Source organism: Pan troglodytes, chromosome 20, assembly GCF_028858775.2.
Source record: "Pan troglodytes isolate AG18354 chromosome 20, NHGRI_mPanTro3-v2.0_pri, whole genome shotgun sequence".
Lineage (NCBI taxonomy): Eukaryota > Metazoa > Chordata > Mammalia > Primates > Hominidae > Pan > Pan troglodytes.
In genome coordinates, this window is record NC_072418.2 from 59,240,686 (window position 1) to 59,262,046 (window position 21,361).

The window sequence follows — 21,361 nt, forward strand, 5'->3', positions numbered from 1 at the left end:
ATCGTACATGATGTGGTCTTTTGTGTCTGGCTTCATCACTCAGCACAGTGTCCTCAAGGTTCAGCCACATTGTGGCCTGTGACAGTGCTTCACTCCTTTTCATGGCTGAGTAATACTCCATTGCATGGATAGACTGCATTTTTTAATCCAATCATCCACTGATTGAATTTTGCGTTGATTCTACCTTTCGGCTGAGGACACACTCTTCTTTTGGTCCACATTCAAAGCCATCTAAACCCCAGTTCTGAGACACCATCCTGTCCATGCCCCACACCCACCTCCAAACCCCACTTCTATGCAGCTTGAGCCTCAGTGAAACCCAAGACATCCTGATCTGAAAAAACAAATTGAAAAATGGTATCCTGCAGCTCAAGAGCACGTTCTGGGTACCAGGCATGGTTGTTAAGTGCTTGACTCATGACAGTCCCCAAGTCATCGTCCTTGTTTTACAACTGAGAACACTGTGGTAAGAGAGGGAGAGTCGCTTGCTCATGGTCACACAGCCAGTCAGGTGCAGAGAATAACTTAAGCCCAGTCTGGATCCCAAACGGTGCTATTAAACAATGCAAACTCAAAAGTGTTCAAAGCGGCTCAGACTAACGAGGTCCCTGCCTCATCCCTACACTGGAAGTATTATCATTATAATTGTATGTTGTATATATTGTAAGGAAGATAAAATTATGCTAAGAAAGGGAAAGAGGAACTGGCAGAGAGTGTGCACTGTGGGCGCCGGTCCTGACTGCACCACTTTCTAGTTCTGTGGGCTTCGGACCCTCGCCTCCTGAAGGGCTCAGCCCCCTGGTCGGTACAATGCACATAATAGTTCCAGCCTCATATGGTTGTGAGGAGTAAACAGGATCATGCACTTGGCAGGATGATTCCCAACTGGGGAGATTTCGCCCCTCAGGAGACACCTGGCAATGCCTAGAGATATTTTTGGTTGTGAGGACTCAGGGAGGTGGTAGGGGAGGCTAACGGCATCTAACGGGGGGAGTCTCGAGATGTTGCTACACATCCTACAATGCACAGGACACCCCACCCCCACAACAAAAAAACTATCCAGCCCCAAATGTCACTCGTCTGGAGGTTGAGAAACCCCCGCTGAATAAAATGTCTGGCACGGGATAAGAGCTCAGCAAGGGGCTGTGAGGACCGCCTCATTTACCTTTGTTCTGAACACTCCCATGTCTGCAGGAGGCCCCTCTGCCTTGCTCCTTTCACTCCTTTTCCCAGGCCCTTCTCCAGCCTCCGTCCTCATGCTGCACTGACAGCACTTTGCAAACTGAAAGCAGACCCAGCAGGAAAATCCCAAACACCTGCCTAAGGGCCCACCAGGTGCCAAGCAGACCCAGCCCTGCTTCAGTAACGAGCAAAAGCCAAACCCAGCAGGAAAATCCCAAACACCTGCCTAAGGGCCCACCAGGTGCCAAGCTCTGTACTGGGCGATTCACGTGGGCTCTTTCTCCCGGACCCTCACATTAACCCAGGATGCAAGTGGTTCGGTGGAGACAGCCTGAGTTTTAAGGCAAAGAGGCCTGGGTGGGAACTCTACTCCCATCATCTATAATGTGGGCGTAACTTACCCAAACTCCCTTAGATTCTATTTTCCTACCTGATTAATGGAGATAATATTTTTTGCTTGTTTGAGAATTCAATGACATAAGGCAGGGATCAATCAGCATTTTTTTTTCTGTTTTCTGTAAAGCGCTAAATAGTAAATATCTTAGGCTTTCAGGGCCAGGTGGTCTCTGCTGCCACTCACTACTCAATGCTGCCTTTGTGGCCTGAAAGCAGCCACAGACAACACACAGTGAATGGGCATGGCTGTGTGCCAATAAAACTTTATTTACAAAAGCAGTAGACAACACATTGTGAATGGGCATGGCTCTGTTCCAATAAAACTTCATCTACAAAAGCAAGTGTCAGGATGTCCACCCACCGATGAATGGGTAAATAAAATGTGTCTATTCATACAATGGAATGTTATTCAGCCACAAAGAAAGTGCTGACACAGGACACAACATAAACGCGCCTTGAAAACACAGTGCTCAGTCAAAGAAGCCAGACACAAAAGCACATAGGGTATGACTCTATCTCTACGACATGTCCACAGCAGGCAAGTCCACAGATAGGGAAAGCAGTTTAGTGGTTGCCTAGGACTGCGGGAGAGGGGGGTGAGCCCAGAGAGATGGGGAGTGACTGCTCAGGGGCACCAGGTTTGGAGGCAATGGCCAACGGGTACACGGTTTCTTTTTCAGGTGATGAAAACGTTCTAAAATTGATTGTGGTGATGGATGCACAGCTTTGTGAATGTCCTAAAAACTACTGTCTTGTACACTTGATGGGTGAGTCGTAAGTTATGTGAATGATATTAATATACCAGTCAAGTTGTTATTAAAAAACAAAGTTCAGAAAACAACAACGGGTGGTGGGATGGAATGTGCCACCCCTGGCTGAGTATGTAGGTGCCTACATTAGAGTGACACAAAATACATGGAAAAAAGGCCTGGCATGGTAGCTCACACCTGTAATCCCAGCACTTTGGGAGGCTGATGCGGGCGGATCACCTCAGGTCAGGAGTTCTAGACCAGCCTGGCCAACGTGGTGAAACCTCCGTCTCTACTAAAAATACAAAAATTAGCCGGGTGTGGTTGCTGGTGCCTGTGATCTCAGCTACTCAGGAGGCTGAGGCAGGAGAATCGCTTGAACCCGGGAGGCAGAAGTTGCAGTGAGCCGAGATCGTCCCACTGCACCCCAGTCTGGGCAACAGAGCAAGACTCCGTCTAAAAAACAAAAAACAAAACAAAACAAAAACAAACAGAAGAGATGGGAATGGCGTGGCAGCTTCCTTCCCAGCCTAACCTTGCCGCGGTGCAAATCCTGCAAGTCACTGCACGTCCCTCCAACCCACATGAAGCAACCTCTGACTATTCTGCGCTGTTCACTGTGGCACGTCCTGACTACTCAGCACGACCCACCCAGGGCTCTGCTCTCCTGTGCTCCCATCGCTCTGTCTTCTGATGTTGTGATTTTTCCCTACATGTGGCCTCCTCTTCCACGGCTCCTGGGAACTCCACACTCTGGGCCTGTCTGCTCCCCTGACCTGTCTTGCTTCCTGGACCCCATCTCCTTCTGGATGGACATCATCAGAGATCCTAGGTAACGCCTCACTCCATGCCTGCCCTGGGACTCTGTAGGAAGCTGGTTTGGGAGGAATGCTTTTTAGGGCTGGGCAGGGTGGTGGAAAGCTGAAAGATGGATCTGACAAGCTCACACCCTCACATCAACTCACAGTCTAGTGGAGGTGGGGAGATGGAAAAGTAACAGGCAGTTAAACTACAACAGGAATCTGTGTGGCACAGGGGGGAGGTGGCAGTGGGGACTGTGCAAGAGGACGATGCAGGCAATCCAGCAGGGCTTCTCGGAGGAGGAGTGGCTTGGGGCGAGCCTGCTGGACCTGCTGGTCTGGAAGTGTTTATCATGCTGTCCCTTCTGACTCGCGTTGTATGCCCCTGTCCTCCTTAGGCTTGCTGAGCCTCCAAGTACTGCATGGTAAATCTGGTGACTGCTATTTCGTGTTCACTCCTGTGCACAGAAATATACAGGTACTGGTTTTTTCTATGGTGGGGGGGCCCTTAAATATCATCAGACCCTACACTCTTTATCCGTATCATCATCTGCATCATAAATGTTTAACATGTTTTTATTTGTCCAACAGATATTAACTGATGTTAGCTCTCCTGTACCAAATGTTATTCTAGGTGTTAGAGATGCAGCAGAGGATAAAACAGACAGAAGTCTGTGACCAAGTGAAACTTGTATTCCAATCAGAGGAGAAAAAACAAAGAGCAGTAGTTATAGGTCTGCTGGAGGCTATTATGTCCTATGGAGACAATAGAGTAATGGGGATGGAAACGCAGTGCGGGAAACTTAAGTTTTTTGGCTGGGCATGGTGGCTCATGCCTGTAATCCCAGCACTTTGGGAGGCCGACGTGGGTGGATCACCTGAGGTCAGAAGTTCGAGACCAGCCTGGCCAACATGGTGAAACTCCGTCTCTACTAAAATACAAACAATTATTTTGAAACAAATTTTGTAAACATAGAAAAAATTAGCTGGGCATGGTGGTGTGCACCTGTAATCCTAGCTACTCGGGAGGTTGAGGCAGGAAAATCACTTGAACCTGGGAAGCAGTGGTTGCAGTGAGCCGAGATCATGCCATTGCACTCCAGCCTGGGTGACAAGAGCAAAACTCTGTCTCAACAAAAAAAAGTTTTTAAAGGGCGATCAGGGAACACGACATGTGAGCAAAGGCTTGAAGAAGAAGGGCAGGTGAGCCAGAGATAACTGGAGGAAAGGCATTCCAGGAAGAGAGAACAGTATATGCAAAGGCCCTGAGGCAGCTGAGTCCCTGGGATCCAGGGACACAAGGAGACTAACTTTATTCTCTTCTCTCCTCATTCGAGGCACCTGGAAGCACTATTTAGAGTTTGGTCTCCACCCACTTCATAATTCACCTGATGGTTTCTTTTCTTTTCCTTTCTTTTCTCCTCCTCTTCCTCTTCCACCCTCCCTCTCCCTCCCTTTCTTCCTTTCCTCTTCCTCTTCCTCCCTCCCTCTCTCCCTCCCTTTCTTCCTTTCCTCTTCCTCTTCCTCCCTCCCTCTCTCCCTCCCTTTCTTCCTTTCCTCTTCCTCCTTCTCTTCCTGCTTCTTCTTCTCCTCCATCTCTTCATTTTTAGAAGAAACAAGCGGCTGCAAGGAGGAAGGTAAGTGCTTGGGGTCGTACCATTCCTCATCTATAAGACAGTGTGTCCCTTCTGTCTGGGCTATGATAAAGCCTTAGAAGAGAAGATTTCAGGTAATCAAGGCCCTGCAGGGGCTTTGGTACCTGAGAGGCTGCCTTCCTGAAGGGCATCCAAAGTCTGCAAGCCACTGCCCCTTTCATACTGCTCATGGGCATCGAGGAGACCCAACATACTGAGATGTGAGTGGGAGACATTTCTATCCCAGCTGCTGCTTCTGTGGACTGTGAGTCCTCTCTTCCCGACATGGAAATTACCAAGCTAAGTCCTGGGTGATAGGACTGAGGGCCGGAAAACCAGAAAATAGCAGCAAGCCACCAAGTGATCCAGATGGTGGAGATGAGCGTTTTAAAGTAGGCAGAGCCGGGCATGGTGGCAGCACCTGTGGTCCCAGCTACCCGGGAGGCTGAGGCAGGAGGATTATTTGAGCTGGGGAGGTGGAGGCTGCAGTGAGCCGTGATTGTGCCACTGCATCCAGCCTGGGTAACTGAGCAAGTCTCAAAAAAAAAAAAAAAGCCAGAACAACACTAATGGTTGGTTCTTTTGAAAAGCGTAATACAAATTTAATCCTCTAGCATTACTGATAAGAAAAAATAGAGGAGAAACAAACTGCCAATATTTGGAAGGAAGAAGAGAGTATCATAGCAGATCTTGCAGGTAACAAAATAACAATAAGGTGATCATTGGAGAAACTTTATGCCAATAAAATAGAAAGTTTAGATAAAACGGACAAAATCCCAAAAAAACACAAATTACCAAAAACAAATGAAATGATATAAAAAATCTGGGCTGGGCGCGGTGGCTCACGCCTGTAATCCCAGCATTCTGGGAGGCCGAGGCAGGCAGATCACAAGGTCAGGAGATTGAGACCATCCCACCCAACATGATGAAACCCCGTCTGGTGAAACCCCGTCTCTACTAAAAATACAAAAAAATTAGCCAGGCGTGGTGGCGGGTGCCTGTAGTCCCAGCTACTCGGGAGGCTGAGGCAGGAGAATCACTTGAACCTGGGAGGCGGAAGTTGCAGTGAGCTGAGATCGTGCCACTGTACTCCAGACTGGCAACAGAGCAAGACTCCATCTCAAAAAAAAAAAAATCTGAATAATCCTCTATCTATTAAAGAAATGCCACCTGTAATTAAATAGCCTTACCACACACAAAAAAGTCTTTCAGGATCAAGTTAGCTTTAATAGTGAATTAAAAGGAAGAAATCACATTGATCTTACAGGAAATCTTCCCGAAAATTAAAAACAGTCATTTCCCAACTCGGTTTTAGGACAGAATAACCTTGATAAAAGATCTGACAAATACGAAAAAGGAAAATTTCAGGCCAATCTTTCTCATAAATATAGATGGAAAATCCTAGACTAAATATTAGCAAGTGCAATTTGGCAATACATGTTAAACAATCATGACTAAATTCACTTTATTCCAACAATGCAACAATGGTTTAATAGGTAAAAACAAATATATTGTATTCCCACCGTATTAACATAAAAGAAAACAAGCACATTATCATTTCAGTAGATACAGAAAAAGAATATGGTAAGATTTTACAGCTTACATTATTTTTTTTTGAGACACAGTCTAGCTTTGTTGCCCAGGCTGGAGTGCAGTGGTATGATCACGGCTCACCACAGCCCTAAACTCCTAGGCTCAAGTGATCCTCCCCTCTACAGCCTCTGAGTAGCTGGGACCACAGGCACGAGACACCACACCTAGCTAATTTATTAAATTTTTTGTAGAATTTGGGTCTCCCTATGTTGCCCAGGCTGGTCTCAAATTCCTGGGCCCAAGTGAGCCTCCCGCCTCAGATTCCCAAAGTGCTGGAATTACAGACATAAGCCACCATGCCCGGCCTTGTTCATGATTAAAAAAAAAAAAAAATCTCAGCTAGCTAGGAGTAGAGAGAACAGCTTAATATAATAAGGAATAGCCACCAAAAACTTACAAAGAACAAGCTGTTTAAGGTAAAACACAGTTGTCCCTCAGTATCCTCAGGGGTTGGGTCCAGGACCTCCCCGCAGATAGCAAAATTCCTTGATGTTCAAGTCCGTGATATAAATAGCATAATGCTTGCATTTAACCTATGCACAGCCTCCTGCACACTTTAAATCATCTCTAGATTACTTATAATACAATGTAAATGCTCCTTAGTTATTATACTGTTATATTTTTGTATTGTTTTTATTGTTGTATTGCTATTTTTATTGGGATTTTAAAAAGTATTTTTGACCAGTTTTTGGCTGGGTCCTCAGATGCAGAGTCCAGCGACACAGAGGGCTGAGGGTGTAGAACATGTTCCCTCTGAGATCACAGATGAGACGTTCTTGCTATCACCACTTGCATTTCACATTGGACTGAATGTTCTATCCAGTGCAAATCCTAGCCAGGCAAGAGAAAGGTAATAATAGGCAAAAGGATTGTGAAGAAAGAAAGATGAGCCTCATTTTTTATAGATGTGATTGTGTACCTTTGATTGGGAGAGTGTATCTGAGAGGCTTGGGATATGCTGGTGTTGGTGAAATATAATTAAAAACAAAATATCCTCCAAACCCAGAGTTCTTCTCCACCCAGGTAGAAGAGAAAGAAAATAGTTTTATTAATGGGTAAGCATTAAACCAGAACATGATATGCGAAGAGACTGCAAAGACAGAAAAAAAAAATTTCACCCTTTTATATAGCCAAGCAGATACAACTTATTACATACCTGCTCTCAAGATAAACAACAGCTAGTCCTCAAGTTAAAGAACTTGACAGCCCTATTTGCTGTACATGGTTCACCGTAAATTCACTTGGTTATTGGGATAGCCAACTGTGTTTGTTAATTGGCTTAATCCAAGGGAAAAATAAACTTCTAGCATCTTTATCACAGGAGGTAGATTTGCTACTTGGGGTGAGGTGCCCACCAAAGTTAGGCTCCATCCCCTCCCAACAAGAAGCTGGGGAAGATGTTTCGAGGTCCTTGAAAACACCCTCCTGGGTCATAATGCTGGCCGCAGGCTTACTTAGCTTTGAAAAAGATTAGTGTAAACGTTGAAGAGAGAGAGACTTGCAACGGCAAAATTTTCTAAAGTAAATGCTCTAAGCAAAGGGGACAAGGAGTAATCGCTTCCTGAATTTTCAACAGGGAGAATTCATTTTTTTTCGTTTTCGATTTGCATTTGCCTGTACACTGGTAATGTTTTATTTTTTGATTGGAAACCTGTTTAGACAGACAGGTTTACGTGTAAAAAAAAATGAGATTTTCTGAATGTAATACTTTTAAAATAAAAAGACAAGGGAAAAATGTTACACAGGCGAAAGAAACACTCTTGCACCTCATGAGGTTTGACATAAGAAAGCGACACGGTCAGATCTGGTGCTAGAAAGATCCTGCTGGCACTCATGTGGGAGATGGATGAGAAAGAGAAAGGATGGCGTAGGGGGCAGAGGCAGCCATCAAGAGCAGAGCCTGAAGCCTGGGGATGGGGGAGAGGTGGTGGTTTTGTTACCAGAAAGGGGTCCCGATCAAGACCCCCAGAGAGGGTTCTTGAATCTCGTGCAAGAAAGAATTTGAGGCAAGTCCATAAAGTGAAAGCAAGTTTATTAAGAAAGTAAAGGAATAAAAGACTGGCTACTCCATAGGCAGAGCAGCAGCAAGGACTGCTGGACTGAGTCTCCTTATAGTTATTTCCTGAATATATGATAAACAAGGGGTGGATTATTTATGAGTTTTCCAGGGAAGGAGTGGAGATTTCCTGGAGCTGGGGGTGCCTCCTCTTTTTAGGCCAGTAGGGGAACTTCCTGAAGTTGCCATGCCATCTGTGAACTGCCATGGTACTGGTGGGCGTGTCTCTTAGCCTGCTAATGCATTATAATTAGTATATAATGAGCAGCGAGGACACCAGAGGTCACTTGAATCGCTATCTTGGTTTCGGTGGGTTTTGGCAGCTTCTTTACCGCAACCTGTTTTATCAGCAGGGTCTTTGCGACTTGTATCTTGTGCCAACCTCCTATTGTCATCCTGTGACTAAGAATGCCTTAACCTACTGGGAATGTAGCCCAGTAGGGCTCAGCCTCATTTTACCCAGCCCCTATTCAAGACGGAGTCACTCTGGTTCAAACCCCTCTGACAGTTTGGTGAGAAATCTGGGCAAGACAGGGTCAGATTTGGTGATGTCTTGGATGTGAGGTGCGAGAGCCAAAAGGCATTCCTGACTGTTTGTCTGGGGTATGGTGGTAACCAAGAAGGGGGAAGCTGGCAGTGATGGTGGGTGTGGACCAAAATTTCAATTCAGGAGGCAGGCAGAGATGTGAGTTTGGAGATCAGAATGGAGAGACAGCAGTGACAGGAAGCTCTAAGGCAGGAAGGGAAGGCCATCAGCATCAATCATCTCCACGGTTCTCTCCAGTTAAACCCTTCTCAGGCACCACCCCATCCAGGAAACCACTCCCCAAGAGGAAGAACACGTGGAACTTCCTGAAATGCGCCTACATGGTGATGACCTACCTCTTCGTATCCTACAACAAAGGGGACTGGGTAAGAAGAAGGCAGCACGGAGCGGAGGAGGGTGAGGAGAGGAAGGAAAGAGGAGGGAAGTGGGGGCACAGAGGAAGCGAAGGAGGGCGCCTCAGAGGTGCCAAGCAGGAAGTGGTGGGAGAGCCCTTCTGTAAAACACTCTCTCCTTCCCACTCTTCCACCCGCCTCCATCTCTCATTGCATTCTTCCTTCCTCTCTCCTTCTTCCCTCTGCTTTCTTCCTGCCTCCCTCCCCTTCCTTCCTCCTTCCCTTTCCTCTTTTTCTTCCCTCCCTTCCTCCTTCTCTCTCCTCCCTCCCTATTCTCTCCTCCTCCCTTCATCCCTCCCTTTCTCCCTTCCTTTCTCCCTTCCTCCCTCCGTCTGCTTCCTCCCTCCCTTCTTCCTTCCCATCCTTCTTCCCTCTCTGCCCTTCTTTCCTCCCTCCCTCCCTTTTCTTCCTCCCCCTTTCCTCCCTCCTTCCCCCTCCCTTCCTTTTCTTCCTCCTGTTCCTCCCTCCCTCCCCCTCCCTTCCTTTTTTTCCTCCCCGTTCCTCCCTCCCTCCCCCCTTCCTTTTCTTCCTCTCCCTCTTCCTCCCTCCCTCCTCCTCCCTTCCTTTTCTTCCCCCGCTCCCTGTTCTTTCCTTCCTCCTTCCCTCCTTCTCTCTCCTTCCTTCTCTTTCCTTCTTCCCTCCCTCTCCTTCTTCCCTCCCTCCCCCCTCTAGACTGGGATAAAACTTCTCCCTTCTGCACTAACACAGCCCCAGGGGCTCCTTTGAAATACTGTCACTCATTCTGCCTCTCTTTCTGTCGCTGTCTCTTGTTCTTTCTAAGGGACGTTCATAAGGACCAAGCCTGTTGCTGGTTGCTGGGGACTCTGATGGTTGAGCTACCTTCAAGAAGGTCCTAATTCTGTAAGGGAGGCAGACATCCACAGAGAGAACCAGATCACCGAGTGGTAGCACTTCATGAGCAGGTGCTAGTGCAGGAGGCAGTGGCGCTTATCTCAGCCTAGGAGAAGTGTGGGCTCATGGAAGCCTTTCTGCAGGAGGTGACACCTCTGCTGTGGGTTAAGGACAGAATGGAATTAGCCAATTGAGGAGGGGAAGCAGGGGAAGCATTCCAGAGAAACACCATGTGCGAGACTCAGAGAGGTGAAAATAAGGCAGGGTGCAAGAAACTACAAGCCAGGCCGGGCACGGTGGCTCACGCTTGTCATCGCAGCACTGTGGGAGGCTGAGGCGGCTGGATCACGAGGTCAGGAGTTCAAGACCAGCCTGGTCAACATGGTGAAACCCTGTCTCTACTAAAAATACAAAAAATAGCCGGGCATGGTGGCGCATGCCTGTAATCCCAGCTGCTCGGGAGACTGAGGCAGGAGAATCACTTGAACCTGGGAAGCAGAGGTTGCAGTGAGCCAAGATCACACCAGCCTGGGTGACAAAGTGAGACTCTGTCTCAAAAAATTAAACTAAATAGAAAAAAAAAGAAACAAAGGAAGGAAAGGAGGGAGGGAGGGAGGGAGGAAGGAAGGGAAGGAGGGAGGGAGGGAGGCAAGAAGGAAGGGAAGGAGGGATGGAAGGAAGGACAAGTCATCCTTCATTCATTGATTCAGTCAGTCTTCAAATATTCATGTGTGTAGAGGACCCATCCTAGATGCTGGGGACTCAGAGAAGAACAGAACCCATAAGGTCCTTGAGTCCCCAGGGCTCCCATGTTTGGGATAGCAGGAGGACTGCAGAGAAACAAGCAGCCAGCTCCAAAAAACATGAACTAAATCAGGGTGATATCACAGAGTGAGCAGCCACGGCCACGGGCAGCCTTCCCCGGGCAGGTGACGTCTGGACATAGAGATGAGACAGTGGAAGGATCTTGCCTTCAGAGCAGCTTGGGGGCAACCACTGCAAGCAAAGCAGGCACGCACAGCAGACCCTGAGGCAGGAGCACACTGAGTACCTTCGAGGAACCAAAGGAACGTCTATGTGACCTGAGAGAGGCAGGGGGGTCCAGGTCATGTAAGGTTCTCATAGACCACGAGAAGGAAGCTTGTGTTCTAAGCTGGTGGACAGCCACCAGCAAGATCCCTTCTGAGTTATCAAAGGATCCTTCTCAATGCTGCCTGTGGAGAGTGGATCGGAATCAGGGCGAGAGTGGGAGCAGACAGACTGAGAGGAGGAGACACACTGAGAGGAGGCCCAACCAGCCAGGGCAGGGGACCTGGCGGTGCTCATGGAGACGAGAGCCGTGCAGCAGTTCTAAAGGAACTGCTTATGTGCTGGGTGTGAGGAATAAGGAAAATGGAGAGACCAGGGAGATGAGCCTGAGATAGTGACTTCAGTTATGCTAGTGGTTCTGAAACGGGGGTGACGTTGCCACCCAGGAGACACTCAGCAGTGTCTGGACCACAGGATTGGTTGTGACAGCTGGAGGAGGGAGCTCGACTGGCATCCAGTGGGCAGAGGCCAGGGAGGCCACTCAACCTGCCATACGGCCCAGGACAACACGCCACGACAAAAATAACCCAGGTCAAAACGTCAGGAACCTGAGGCTGAGAAACCCCAGCTTAGGGGATTGTGCTGCTTATGGGGATGAGGAGAACTGGCTGGAAGATGGGGAAGAAGGTGGGAGTGGTGAGAGGCGGGCTGAATAGAGAAGCAAGACCAGAAGATGTTACAACCAGAGGGAAAGAGCAGAGGGGGAGGACGGGAAAGAAGCGAGAGGGGGATCGGGAGAAAGGGAGGTAAGGAAGGAATCCACTCACCTCACCCCAACTGTTTCTTTCTCTGTTCCCGGTTCACTTTTCCTCCCAAGTGTTACTGCCACTACTGTAACTTGGAACTGGACATCAGGTATGCTATGGCAGGGAAGTGGGCTTTTCCCACCGCTGGGGTGGGGTTAGGGGAGGTTCATCCCAACTGCCTGGCATTTGAGGTAAGGAACACAGGTGGATTTGGAAGCTGCAATCATAGAAGCCCAGAATTCCATGAGAAGTCCCAAGTTCGTCACCCTTACTTGCAAGCCACTGCCTGACAGGGGCAAGGAAACACATTGTAAATGACAGGGACGTGCCGGGCAGGAGGAACTCCTTTATAAATTCACTCTATAATTTTTTCACAAGTCTTAGGACTTGTGGCCCAACACACACGACATAAAATTAACCATTAGTGACATTCAGTGCACTCAAAATATTGTGTGGCCATCACCACTAATCTGTTTCCAGAATCTTCTCATCATCCTAAAAGGGAACTCTGTACCAAGACATCGTCTCTTCCCCCTGTTCCTGGCAACCACTAGTCTACTCTCTGTCTCTGAGAACTCACCTACTCTGGTCATTTCATACACATGGAATCATACACTACGAGGCCCTTTGCATCTGGGTTTATTCATTTGGCATAATATTTCCAAGGTTCATCATGGTATACCTTGTATCAGGACTGTATTCGTTTCTGCTGGATAACACTCCACGGCATGGACATAGCACACTTTGTTTATCCATCATCAGGTAAAGTGCACTGGGTTGCTCCCACCTTTTGACTGTTGTGAGTCGTGGTGCTATGAACAAGTTATGTTAGAATATCTGTTTTAAAATCTTTTGGGGTACAAACTAGGAGTGGAATTGCTAGGTCATATGATAATTCTGTGTTTATAACGACCCATTGATGCATCCTGGATGCAGTGGTGAACGGGGCAGACAAGATTCCTGAGCTCACAAGAAAACAATTAGATGATTACAGGAAATACTTAGAGCTAGAGGAAAAGCTCAGGATATGATGAAAAAGAGAACTAAAGAACCTTGCCCTGGATAGTTGGGTGATGAAGGAAAGCCTCTTTAGGAAAGTGACAATGAATCAAAGGCCTGTAGAACGAGGGGTTGTCAGATACACAGAAAACAAGTGAAAGAGCCTCCAGGTGAAGGAACTGGCTTGTACGAAGGCCCTGGGGTGGAAAGTGGCCTAGATGTGCCTGGAGTCAGAAAGAAAAATGGGGGCAGGAGAAGGGGGAGGGAGTGGGAGGGCACTATGGGAGGAGTGTGGGTGACATGCTCAGCAGACCACCTCAGACCTGGAAGATTAGAGCAAGCATTTTAGACCCAACCTTCAGAGCCATGGGAAGCCACGGAAAGGCTGTCAGTGGGAAAGAGACACGTCCCAGTGACATGAAGTGCAGAGGCCAGTTAAGAGGCTACTCAGTTTCCATGAGATGACGGTAGCCTGGTCAAGGCTAGGGTCCAGGGTACGGAGAGAAAGTACGAAAGACAGATGGGAGGTTTCTCTTCCCTCGATAGCTGCAAAGAGGGTCCCCCTGGCCTCTCCCGCATCGCCAGAGAAAGTACTAAGGACAGATGGGAGATTTCTCTTCCCTTGATAGCTACAAAGAGGCTCCTCCCTGGCCTCTCCCACGTCGCCAGAGAAAGTACTAAGGACAGATGGGAGACTTCTCTTCCCTCGGTATCTGCAAAGAGGGTCCCCCCCGGCCTCTCCCCTGTTGCCAGAGAAAGTACTAAGGACAGATGGGAGATTTCTCTTCCCTTGATAGCTACAAAGAGGCTCCTCCCTGGCTTCTCCCACGTCGCCAGAGAAAGTACTAGGGGCAGATGGGAGATTTCTCTTCCCTTGATAGCTACAAAGAGGCTCCTCCCTGGCCTCTCCCACGTCGCCTGCCTTTCATCCTCTCCCTGGCATCCCCAGTGTCCTTTTTACATTAAAAAATGTCAACTCGATCATGCGATATACCCCCACCCCCTGCTGCAGTCCCGCTTAAATCCACCAGTGGAAACTCACCAACTATGAAGAGTGTCTTTCAAACTTTAAAAGAAAGAAAATCCAAAACACTTTTCTACTGAAATCTTACATGGAATCCCAATATATAAAAAATTCTAAGTTGCTTTTCATTACCAGAGGTACTTTTCCTAAGGTTAACTGTGTGACATTTACTTATGATGAAGTGAGGTGATGAGATTTGCAAGCACAGGGTACAGAAGGCCTTTGCTGTCTTACGTTACTCTCTTTTACCCCGTATCTTGCAGTGTTTCCTTTTAATTGTTCATACGGAGAAAAATCTGAGCCCACAGAGATAAGTCACTGCAAATGCCTAATAGTTTGCCTTGTGAAGTGTACATGCCCTTCAGGTAATAAAATTTTTTCCCCAAGGTCTGTATGTAAAACATGCAACAGGTTGGTGTGTCTCTCCAGTGAATAAAAATTTCAGTCCATGTGCTATATTTTGGGTACACACCTATTTTAAAAAATAGTTTAATTTTTGAAATGAAAATCAAAGCAAACCTTTGTGGAATTCCTAAAAGATCCCAAGTTTTCAGGGAACCTGGCAGGAAGCCTCTGCCCCATTGATCAAGTTCAGGTCTCTGGCATGGTACCCAAGGGTTCTCAGGCTCCAAGCTCCTCCTGCTTCTCTAAACTTTTCTCCACTTCTCTTGATCCCCCCACCCACATTCCATCCCCTGTCCATATTAAACCTTTTTTTTTTGAGACAGGGTCTCGCTCTGTCGCCAGGCTGGAGCGCAGTGGCGCAATCTTGGCTCACTGCAACCTCCGCCTCCCGGGTTCAAGCAATTCTCCTGCCTCAGCCTCCCAAGTAGCTGGGACTACAGGCGAGTGCCACCACGCCCAGCTAAGTTTTGTACTTTTAGTAGAGACGGGGTTTCACCATGTTGGCCAGGATGGTCTCGATCTCTTGACCTCGTGATCTGCCCGCCTCGGCCTCCCAAAGTGCTGGGATTACAGGCGTGAGCGGTGGCTCCCAGTCTTTTTTTTTTTTTTTTTTTTTTGAGATGGAGGCTCACTCTGTCACCCAGGCTGGAGCACAGTGGCCCAATCTCAGCTCACTGCAACCTCTGCCTCCCAGGTTCAAACGATTCTCCTGCCTCAGACTCCCAAGTAGTTGGGATTACAGGCATGCACCACCACACCTGGCTAATTTTTGTATTTTTAGTAGAGATGAAGTTTCACCATGTTGTCCAGGCTGGTCTCGAACTCCTGACCTCAGGTGACCCACCCACCTCGGCCTCCCAAAGTGCTGGGATTACAGGCATGAGCCACCACGCCCCCCCATATTAAATCATTTCTGATTCCCCCCAAAACATCACATTTTTTTCCCCGCTCCATTATGCCATTGCACACATTGATTCCTTGATCTCTGTCTACCTAGAAAAGTCCTCCTCAGTCCTCAAGATTCACCTAAGCAATGCTTTGGTTCAGGAACCAACAGCAATCCTTCAGATTCCACTGGGGAGGATGCTGAAGGAAATGAATGGTGTTGAATGGTTTCTCAGGCTCTCTTCAACCATACATTAAAGCACCGGTCAAACCAGATAGTTATTTTCATATAAAGGTGTGCTTTCAACCCATTAGGCAAGAGGTTGGCAAACTTTCTCTGTGAAGGGCCAAATATTACGTGTTGGCTTTTCAGGTCATATGGTCTGTTGCAACTACTCTAGTCAAAGCAATCATAGAGAATACACTGATGGCTGTGACTGTGCCCAACAACTGATGAAAGGATAAACAAAACATAGTGCATTCATACAATGGATTATTATTCAGCCCCCAAAAGAGGAATGAGGTCCTGGCACGTGCAACAACATGGCCGAACCTTGAAAACACTGTGCTGAGTGAAAGAAGCAGACACAAAAGATCACACAGTAGATGATGCCATGTATATGAAATAGACAGATTTGGCAAATTCAAAGAGACAGAAGGCCAATTACTAGTTGCCAGGGGCTGAGGGGAAGAAGGAACAAGGGGAGCGACTGCTTAATGGATTTCTTTTTTGGGTTGATGAAAATGTTCCACTCTTAGAAGTGACAATTGCACAACATGGCGAATGTAATGAAGGCCACTAAATTGTGCACTTTCAAAATGGTTAAAATGGTGAATTTTGTTATGCATTATGTTTGCATTTTACCTCAATTACAAAAAGAAACTTTATTAAAAGGGACGCAGGCTGCAGTTGGCCCTGCGGAACACAGTTTGAGGGCCCCTGATCACATAGACTGTGAGCCCCTGTGGGAGCAGGAAGTACCCCTGATCCATCCCTGGAACTCCAGCACCCAGAAGCAAACCTTAAGGTTCTCTTCCTGCAACTCTGCGTGACTCCAGCACACCAGGCTAGGGGGTGCAGCCCAGCCAGGCCTGGGCGGTCCCTGCTCCTGCGGGGCGCGCCCTCTAGTGGGAGGTAGGGGTGCAACACAAGCTCAGGCCCAGCGCCGGGACAGTGAGGAACTGGAGGGGGCGCTGCTTCCCACTGGCTGGTTTCTAGAAGAGCCCTGCTCTGAGGAGGAGACACTTGCCCTGGTGATGGGGCAGAGCTAGGGTCCATAAGATCTGAGGGAAGCATGTTCCAGCTGCTGGAACAGCCCGGTGGGAATAGGGACAAACTTGGTGGAACCTAGTGAGTGGGGAGAATGGGCTAAGCTGGAGGGAGGAGGTGGGCTTGAGGCAGGTCACAAAGAGCCCTGTAGAGGTGGATGGAGAGGGCACCAGGCAAGGAGTTTGAGAATGCATGAAGACGAAAATCAATGCACAAATACATTTCTCTCTCCTTTCTTAGGGATGATCCCTGCTGTTCTTTCTAGTGAGCCTGCTCCATCTCAGCTTAGCCTTCACAAGGCCTCCATCTCCCGGGCATTCTAACCTCTGAAGAAAGCTCTCTGTCCCCTGGACTGCCTGTGTGGAGGGTAATGAACTGGGTCCTTTAAGGAATGGCACCTGGGTGCCCAGTGGCATGGCCAGAAGGTGTCTGTGGGGGCCATGCCTTAGGGGGATGCACCCAGGGTGGCTGAGAGAGCAACTGCAGGGGTTTCCCCTAAAATCTCTCCTCCAGACCGTTCTCGAACTTTCCCCACTACTTCCATAATAAAATGTATACTTGTTGAAATGGCTGAAAAGGCTGGGTTATTCCATTCGCCCAACACTGAAAACTAACAGGTATGCTGGTGGATTACCAAGAATCAAACGATATCAGTTAACTGTGCACTTTACAGGTGAAGAAACTACAGCTCAGAGAGACCGATGGCTCGCCCAACATCACACTAAGCTACACAGCTGAGATTTGACCCAGTTGGACTCATTCCAAAGTCCGTATTCTTTTGTGTAAAGATTTGGGGCTGTCCCCACCGTCCTGAGGAAATACAGTTGTGAGGATATGGCTGTTCCAGGAGGAAGCCGTATCCAGCTCTCCAGCCTGCATGTTTCTTGCCTATTCTGGAGGAGGTTCCTTGTCCTGGTTGAAAGCTTTGGCTCTGGAGACAGGTTTCTTGGGTTCGAATCCCAGCCCCACCCCTTAATAGATATGCAGGCTTGGGGAAGGTATTGTCTCTTAATGCCTTATTTTATCATCTGTAAAATGGGGATAGTAACAGTAGGGTAGAAGTTCTCTTATCATCATGATCAGAACCATCACTGGTTGGTTCATCAAATAAGTTGGTTCCAATAGGTAATTAAAAATACTTTTACCATTTTGTTTTAAAATATAAAATTGTACAGGCATTTACTAATCTTTTGATATAAGACCAGGGGGTTTTGTTGTTGTTGTTGTATAGGTCTATGGACCTACAATTTCCAGTCTGTCCCTTAAAAGGGCAGCGGAGACACAGGCATGCTTGCAAAGCTATTTAAGCAAAATCCTCACTGCATTAAAAAAAAGAAAAAGATCATCCCTATAGCCATCTTGCTCATTCCAACTTGACATATTTTTTGTTGTTGCTCTTATTAACAATCGGCCTTTATCACATCTTTCCCACTGAATTACTGTTTTGGGTGGAAACAATTCTTTGCTGACGCACTCATATTTTCCTCATTTATGTTACATGTAATTGCATTACATAATTGAAATAAAATCCATTAGAATGAAAAGGTTTAGAATAAATGCAACTCAACTAGCTCTGGGTAGTCACACAACTGAACCAATAGAGAAGAATGAAGGCATATTAGAAAGCACTGCACTAGCCAGGGGCATTCAGTGAGCCTGAAGCATCAGTTGGTATATTTCATAGACGGATGGAAAATTCTTTTACCCCAGGGATCATTTTAAACTGGAGTTTAAGAAACAGTCTACTGAGTTTGCCTCATAGAGGTAAAGTTTAAATGAGATTATATATATATTTTTTTAATTTTTAAGTTCCACGATACATGTGCAGGCTGTGCAGTTTTGTTACACAGGTAAATGTGCGCCATGGTAGTTTGCTGCCCCTATCAATCCATCACCTAGGTACTCAGCCCAGCAGGCATTAGCTATTTTTCCAATGCTCTCCCTCCCCACAATCCCATACCCCGACAGGCCCCAGTGCGTGTTGTTCACCCCTATGTGTTCACATGTTCTAAATAAGATAATATTTCTAAAACACACTGCCTGGCACATAGTTCTCAATTAATGTATTGTTATTATCTAGGGCAGTGTTATCCAATAAAAATCTGTGAGCCACACTTATTTCACACTTCCTACTAGCCCAGAAGCCCGGTAAAATCAATTTGAATAATATGTACGATTTAATTCAATATATCCAAGATACATTTCAACATGTAGTCAATAAAAAAAATTATTAATGAGATCAGTTATATCCTTCATTTTGTATGAAGTCTTTGAAATCCATTGTGTATTTTTCACTTATGGCACATCTTAATTTGAATGCTAAAATTGATCTGCAATTATATTTTCTAACATTTATAGTTAAAGAGTAGATCCACATATCCAAGTTGTTCCAAACAGGGTTAAAGGTTGTCTGATAACTGAACCAAGTATCAATTTAAAATTTTTCATTAAAATTAAAAAAAATTTACAAGTCAGTTCCTGCCCATAATCCAAGTCTAGTCATAAGCAAGCATCAGACAATTCCAAATGGAGGGACATTTTACAGAACACCCAGTCCATACACCTCAAAACTGTCAAAATCATTAAAAACAAGGAGAGTCAGACACACTGCTGCAGATCAGAGGAGGGCAGGAAGACATGGCAACTAAATGTCATGTGGTGTCCCACATGTGACCCCAGAACAGGAAAAGGACGTTAGAGAAAAAACTGGGGAAATGTGAATAAAGTCTGGCGTTAACAGTACTGTAGCAATGTTACAGTTCTGACATATCTACTAGGCTTATGTAAGATGTTAACAGTAGTGGCAGTGGGGAAGGGGTACATGAGAATGCTCTGTACTGTATCATTGCAACTTTTCTGTAAATATAAAATTATCCCAAAATTAAAAATGTAAAATAAAAAATATTCCACTCTTCAGCTTCACTTATCTTACGTGTTTGTGTCCCCATGTCCTCCTCTGTTAAATGGGGATGTAGACTGCACCTATTTCATACAGTTATCGTGGGAATTAAAGATGGTGTTTCCACAGAAATCCTGCAACCATAGTTCAGGCATTGTCAGCACACCACGCTTGTTAGCGCCAGTTACTGTTACTGCTGCTGCTATGATTATGATTGTTTATTTGTAAGTGCAGAGGTCTGGGCTCCCATCTCCAGACATTCTGACTGAGTTGATATGGCTGTGTTTGCATAACAGCTCCTAGGAAGCTCTTGTCTTTTCTTACAGCAACTCATGTGCAAACAGGGCTGATCCTTTAAAATGTAATAAAGAAACTGCTAAAAGCCACGGAAACCACCCAGTAAGTTGATGACAGACAGATGGAAGATGTATTAGTCTGTTTTCACGCTGCTGATAAAGACATATCCAAGACTGGGCAATTTACAAAAGAAAGGTTTAATGGACTTACAGTTTCACGTGGCTGGGGAGGCCTCACAATCATGGCAGAAGGTCAAAGGCACGTCTCACATGGCGGCAGACAAGAGAAGAGAGCTTGAGCAGGGAACCTCCCCTTTATAAAAAACCATCAGATCTCGTGAGACTTATTCACTATCACAAGAACAGCATGGGAAAGACCTGCCCCCATGATTCAATTACCTCCCACGGGGTCCCTCCCACATGTGGGAATTCAAGATGAGATTTGGGTGGGGACACAGCCAAACCATATCAGAAGAGAATGCCAATCCCTCCGTAGATAAGTTAGGCAAAAATGATGTATTTTATTTTGGTGGAACCCAGTAGTAACTAATTTTTAAACTAGCTTTATAAATTCTTTTATCATTAGGAGGTTTCATACGCTAACCAGATGATTATATGCCCAGGTGCTTGATGTTAGTTTTCTGTAACTTCTCCTGGATACCATTAATGGCCTTTGTACATTTAATCATCCCTTCCCTTTGATGATGGGAGTGCTCTTAAATTTGATGTAAAATGAAGTTAATGTGTCAGATCATGTCCAGACATTCATATCAGATTTCAATCAGCTGGTGAGAGTTTACTGGGTGACCAAGTTATGGGAAGGTATAGAAGAGTGTTCAGGAAAACTTTTAGGGCAGCAGTTCTCAGTAGGCTGACTTCAGCCCCCAGGGGACATTTGGCAATGTCTGGAGACATTTTTGGTTGTCACGACCAGGAGCTAGGGGCTGGAGAGGATTTTTCCTGGCATCCAGTGGGTGAGGTGAGGGAAGATCCTCAATATCCTACCACGCACAGGGCAGCCCCCCACAACAAAGCAATGTCTGCCCCCAGTGTCAACAACCCTGGTATTGAGAAACTCGGTAAGGTCTGAGGCCATTCAGCTGTTGAGCTCACTGCTGTCTCCTTGGCCACTAGCACTTATTCGGCTCTCACTGAATGAATGAATACACAGCACGAACCTGTAATCAAGGACCAAGCGAACTGCGGGAGGCAGGGTTGCTCCTGAGAGCAAACAGTGACCTAGTTAACCTGGCGACGGGCGTGAAAGGAAGTCTGGGTTTCCAATCAAAAATCGGGAGGGAAGGAAAAAAGAGTGAATCAATTCTTGCGAAAAGTCTCTGCGCACTTACTAGAAAGCACGCGGCCAGGAATCATGCAGGGCGCCTGCACGCATATTATTATTTAAATAAAGCTGTCCCTCAGCACAAACAGCCCGCAAGGTCACGGAAACTCCTCCAGTCCCATCCCCGGGCTCGGTCCTCCCACGAATCTCCCCCTCCTCCCACGTCCTCGCCCCAGGCGCATGCGCACTCCCTCTCCCCAACCCA

General features: G+C 46.7%; 2 protein-coding genes across 21 annotated transcripts in view; one reads left to right on the forward strand and one right to left on the reverse strand.

Annotated features, from left to right (window-relative positions):
- The window catches only part of EDDM13 (epididymal protein 13), a 37,235-nt gene extending 20,054 nt beyond the window's left edge, over positions 1-17,181 (forward strand). The window contains exons 8-13 of the mRNA XM_016936928.4: positions 3,151-3,159; positions 3,526-3,552; positions 4,738-4,764; positions 9,195-9,322; positions 12,108-12,145; positions 16,860-17,181. Of these exons, the coding sequence (XP_016792417.2) occupies positions 3,151-3,159; positions 3,526-3,552; positions 4,738-4,764; positions 9,195-9,322; positions 12,108-12,145; positions 16,860-16,884 (254 nt within the window). The 3' untranslated portion in view covers positions 16,885-17,181. The remainder of the gene's footprint in view (positions 1-3,150; positions 3,160-3,525; positions 3,553-4,737; positions 4,765-9,194; positions 9,323-12,107; positions 12,146-16,859) is intronic.
- ZSCAN5A (zinc finger and SCAN domain containing 5A) overlaps positions 1-21,361 on the reverse strand; it is a 91,867-nt gene that overhangs the window by 70,232 nt on the left and 274 nt on the right. For 8 of the 20 annotated variants that reach the window (XM_054672525.2, XM_054672522.2, XM_054672510.2 and 5 more), the window contains exon 2: positions 20,026-20,127. The gene's annotated coding sequence lies outside the window, so the exon portion shown is untranslated. Of the gene's footprint in view, positions 1-20,025; positions 20,128-20,992; positions 21,089-21,163; position 21,361 lie in introns of those variants that run through there. The other 12 variants (XM_054672533.2, XM_054672524.2, XM_054672523.2 and 9 more) reach the window with 5 other exon arrangements.